Source organism: Ctenocephalides felis, unplaced genomic scaffold, assembly GCF_003426905.1.
Source record: "Ctenocephalides felis isolate EL2017-DRISC unplaced genomic scaffold, ASM342690v1 CF-g0.4_SCAFFOLD_01447, whole genome shotgun sequence".
Lineage (NCBI taxonomy): Eukaryota > Metazoa > Arthropoda > Insecta > Siphonaptera > Pulicidae > Ctenocephalides > Ctenocephalides felis.
The window spans coordinates 36530-41212 of NW_020537601.1; the positions used below are offsets into that span (position 1 = coordinate 36530).

The 4683-nt window shown below is 29.9% G+C and overlaps 1 protein-coding gene across 1 annotated transcript; it reads right to left on the minus strand.

Annotated features, from left to right (window-relative positions):
* Nucleotides 1-1815: 1815 nt before the first annotated feature.
* Nucleotides 1816-4539, minus strand: LOC113369698 (dmX-like protein 1). Its single transcript, XM_026610270.1, is given in 7 exon segments — nucleotides 1816-1877; nucleotides 1880-1976; nucleotides 1979-2083; nucleotides 3675-3883; nucleotides 4054-4123; nucleotides 4187-4395; nucleotides 4475-4539. Coding segments are annotated over 7 exon segments (780 nt in total). The 5' UTR covers nucleotides 4503-4539.
* Nucleotides 4540-4683: the final 144 nt, after the last annotated feature.

Sequence of the window (4683 nt, forward strand, 5' to 3'; positions counted from 1 at the left end):
CTCTATCGTTTACTAAATAAAGGTTTTAGATATTTATAAATACAATGATTCATCAGACTTGTCTAATTGTAAGTACAAATATGTTCCGCAGACGGCATAGTGTATTATTTGCTTATTACATTAAATGTATGACTGTTCACTATTTTGCACAATATGCAAAAGTTTTTATTATAACAAAATAAGTCATGGTATTATAAAAAGTAAGTTTTCATTTGTCTAATAAGACAGTTTTTCGAATAAAACAAGTATAATTATATTTTACTTACCACTATTCCTTAACCGGCCATGGTTCCATGATCAAAACGGGGTTCTAGAAACCACTGGTTCCAGACTCGGTACCCACTTCGTCCATCTTGGTATAAATCAATGGTGCTAACAGATTTTCACTTAATCTAAAATATGATATGTGAAATTATTAAATAAAAAAATCCAACTTTAAATATGGCGTCAAATGATCAACCGCTGGGCTGCATTCTGATGACCACTAGGTTAAGGAATCACAACAACGGTTCATCAAACACATGTAGTTCTGATTGTTGTTCAAACAATAAAAACTAACACTATTTTATAACGCCATTATTAATAATCACACAATGTACAGTAACATTTAGTTTGATAGTCGTCATCGGTAAATTCGTTCAAAATCACATTCGATCCACATTATGTTGCACTTGTCATGATCAAACAACAACTAATTTATTATTTCTATAACCTCGTCTCGAAACTATTTGGCCGAAATTACATAATATCATAGATAGGCATAAACAAACGATTTTACCAACATTATCATACATAATCCTAAAGAAAGTACAGGTATGAACAAGAATTTGAATAATATATTTAAGCAATAAATATTACAATTGGTACAATATATAATTCAATAACTATACTACACAATATTTAAAAACTTTTTTAGCTGTAAGTTAATCAACAATGTTTATATATATTAACTATAAGAACTATATAAAATTAGTTAAATATCACAAATAAACGCGAATTATTAGTACAATTTTATATAAAAAATTGAGGCGGCTATCAAAATAGTCCTAATAACATAATATTGTTACATAATATTTTTCATAACATAATATTTCTGAATGATTTAACAAAAATAATATTAAATTTTAGTTTAATTAAATTTAGGTTAACCGACTAACTTTCTGTACGTATTTTTTATGTGATGTTACTTTAAAATCCCAAATTACACAATTAATTAATTACAAAACTAAATTTTATAAATTTATTGAAAAATTTAGATTTATCTAGAAAGTTTTAACAACAGCAATATTGTCTCTTATTATTTAAACATGAAATATTTATTAGTATACGATCAACATGAAAATATTTAATTTTAAAATACTTGATACAGCATTTTGTTGATTTATGTAATACTGTTATACACTTGTTTATTCAAAATTATGTTAGTATAATAAATCTATGACCAGCTAGTTTTTCTTGGGGATGTCAGTAAAATAACGTCGATAAGTTTAAAATAGAATAATAACAAAAATAATTATAGTATATATCGAAGAAAAAATTATGATCTAATCTAGATGAACTAGACTGGATCTGGATACTGACCGATAATGTATATAAATAAACACAAAAAAAAATTAGACCATCAATTTCCTCTTACAATATAAACATTCCAAAATATAACAAGGAATATTCAACATTGATTGTTTATAAAACTTAATTGTTTTAAGTTTATTATAAGTACGACCAATTAAATAAACTCATAGTATTGAACAACTTTTTTTAGATAAATCACCAAAATTGATGTCTGCAAGTAATTTCAAGGTACATACCTAATATTTAGTAAAGTGGATGCGGCAATTGTCTAACTTTCATGCTACCATCGACGCCACATGAAAATATCTGCCAGCCCCATCCGTGTGAAGCTGGGTGACGCCTTGACCGATTGTCTTGAAAAAACTACCTTTGGCGTGTTCGCCAGGGAATGAATGCAAAAGTGAGGATGGACAAACAAACCCCAGACTTTCACATCGCCATCGGCGGAACCCGTTACAAAATATTCTTCATTTGGATCCATTGCTAAGCATTTGATCGGAGTTTCATGGGCCTAATAGAAATAGAGAATTTATTGTAGAAGCTTTCAAATACGAACGCATAACAGTCAATCCCCCAGAAACGAGATAGTCTGGGAATGAGGTTTCCATACTACGCGGAGCGGGAATTGCGTCAAACTACCGATAACGCGGTTTTCGTTTAACATTCCATAAGATCCTTCGGTCTCTAGTAACTGGATATTGTGGTAAAAGTTTTTATCATAGGATTTATTTCCGTCTATGTTACTTCAAAAAATATGTTTATATAAACATGCCAGTTTATATCATACCTGTGTACGACATCGGTTTTAGTAGTTTCAGTGCTGCTTCACAGAACGTTACTCTTTCTAACAAAAAATTGCTTGCATTTTTTTTTATTAATTTCTTTTTATTTTGTTTAATAAAAATATTTTATATTTTTCTTAATTCTTACAACTTCCAGAAGAAGATCGACTTGCTAGTTTTTCGTTTTCTCGACGTTTCAAGACATTCTGAATCGTGCGAGACCAAACTAAGAAAAAGTATGTATGTGTCTGTCTGTGAACCGACGAAAGGTGAATTTCGTCACCGTTTTGTTAAAAACGGCTGCATCGATTTAAAACATTCGAACTCCATTTAATAATCCTCCATAAGAAAGGCACACGTTGATTTGTATTATTTATTACGACCAGCTGGACCGTTACTTTGCGATAAATTGTTGAAAAAAAAGACAATTTATGAATTTAGGGCCGACGTCCAGTATTTGAAAAAACAGGTATGCTCTTAAGACATACAACTATTTGCATTTGGTATAATATTTAAACTATAAGCAATAGTTCCTCATATTATAGAAACAGCAAATAAATCACTCATAAAATATGTACTTGTTCTTTACTGATTATGTCGATTATTTGCATCTATCGGAATGTTGATGTAAGCTTGATCCAGGAAAAATACACAAAGTTGTATTCATTGTTATTAAATACATACCTAAATTATCAAAAAAATTTCTCGACTAATAATTTTCTGATTGTTATATTGTTTTGTATTATATTGTACGACAGTTTATTTTGTACAAAATGCGCTATGAATATTCATACAACTCTTTAGAAATTACACATATAAATCTACAAGCACTACAAAATATGTTATTCTTTCAATTCGCCAAAACCGGTCTAAATATAATATTTTCTTGACAACCAGTACCGAAATACATACAGTAAAACCTCGGACTAATTGCTGTCGATAGGCATCCGGATAATCCAATGTATGAAGAATAATGATGTGTATTTATCAAAAATAACAAATACATACATAGATATCAACGAAAATCAATGTTTAATAAGAAATTAACATTTCCTTATGTACGTACAATATATATTTTCTTAGATCAGTGCAAAAATTCGAATTGTAGGTACATATAACTTTGTCTCGGTAGTAGTCCGGATAATGGAGGTTTTACTGTACTTGAAACGTTCACCTTATACCTTATATTATACAATAATGTACAATAGGTGTAGTAATATGTATTATATATGTACATTGTATGTGTATATATATATATATATATATATATATATATATATATAATATATTTAATAAATATAAAATAAATAATGTGCGTACCTGAAAACGATGTCGCAATTGCCTTTGCCTGACATCGAAAATGCAAACATCTCCTTTTTTACCAGCTGAGATTAGGAGCTGATGTTGGGGTGCATAGACTAAACTAGAGGCACCTTGATCATGACATGTAAATGCAGTCACCTGGGATTTCTTTCTTGGCATCAAAGTATCCCACATTGCAACATTTTTGCTCTCAGAACTATGGCCAGCTAAAGAATATAAATATGAAATAATTAGATGGCATATGATGTATTATCAGTTAACTATCAGTCTTTACTTGCAGTAGATGCAAAATAATAATATTTATTCAATATAATAATAATAATTCAAGAATAAATGATAATAAGGAATAATTCAAGGTAATAATATGGTTCATTACCTGTAGCTAATAAACTGCAAGAACCCAAAAACACAAAATCTCCAATTCCTTTGTTATGGCACTGGTATGTCTGAAAAAATATTAAATATGAAGTTTTTATGAATCAACAGCAGTAATTAATCTATCGACTTACAAAGAATGATTGATTTGCATTACTGGCTAATCCCACTTGCCATAAGCTGAGATTGCCATCTCCGTCACCGATACCAAATTTATTTCCATGCTGCGAAAATCTCGCTCTAGTTACTTTGGCAAAAGTTCCTGGTGCTCTTGGAGTACATACCACTTGCTGATGACCCCATTCCCATAATTGTACTGAACCATCTTGCCCCCCAGTCAAATCTGAAAAGGTTAGAATGGCACAAATTATATAGTCAAATTTAAAATTAATAATACAACTTAATAAAGTGTTTTTACTCACACAGTGACATCAGAGGATGAGAACACATTCGCTTAATGTTGTCTACTTTATGTTTCAAGACCTGAAAAGATACGAGACAATAGTCTTTTGTCATAAATTCACTGAAAAAACTGAGCTATACACATATAAATATGAAATAAATAATGATAAGCCAATGCAAAAAGTCAACTTCTGTTCAAATGTTTTCTCTGGTTTCAAATCCATATCTA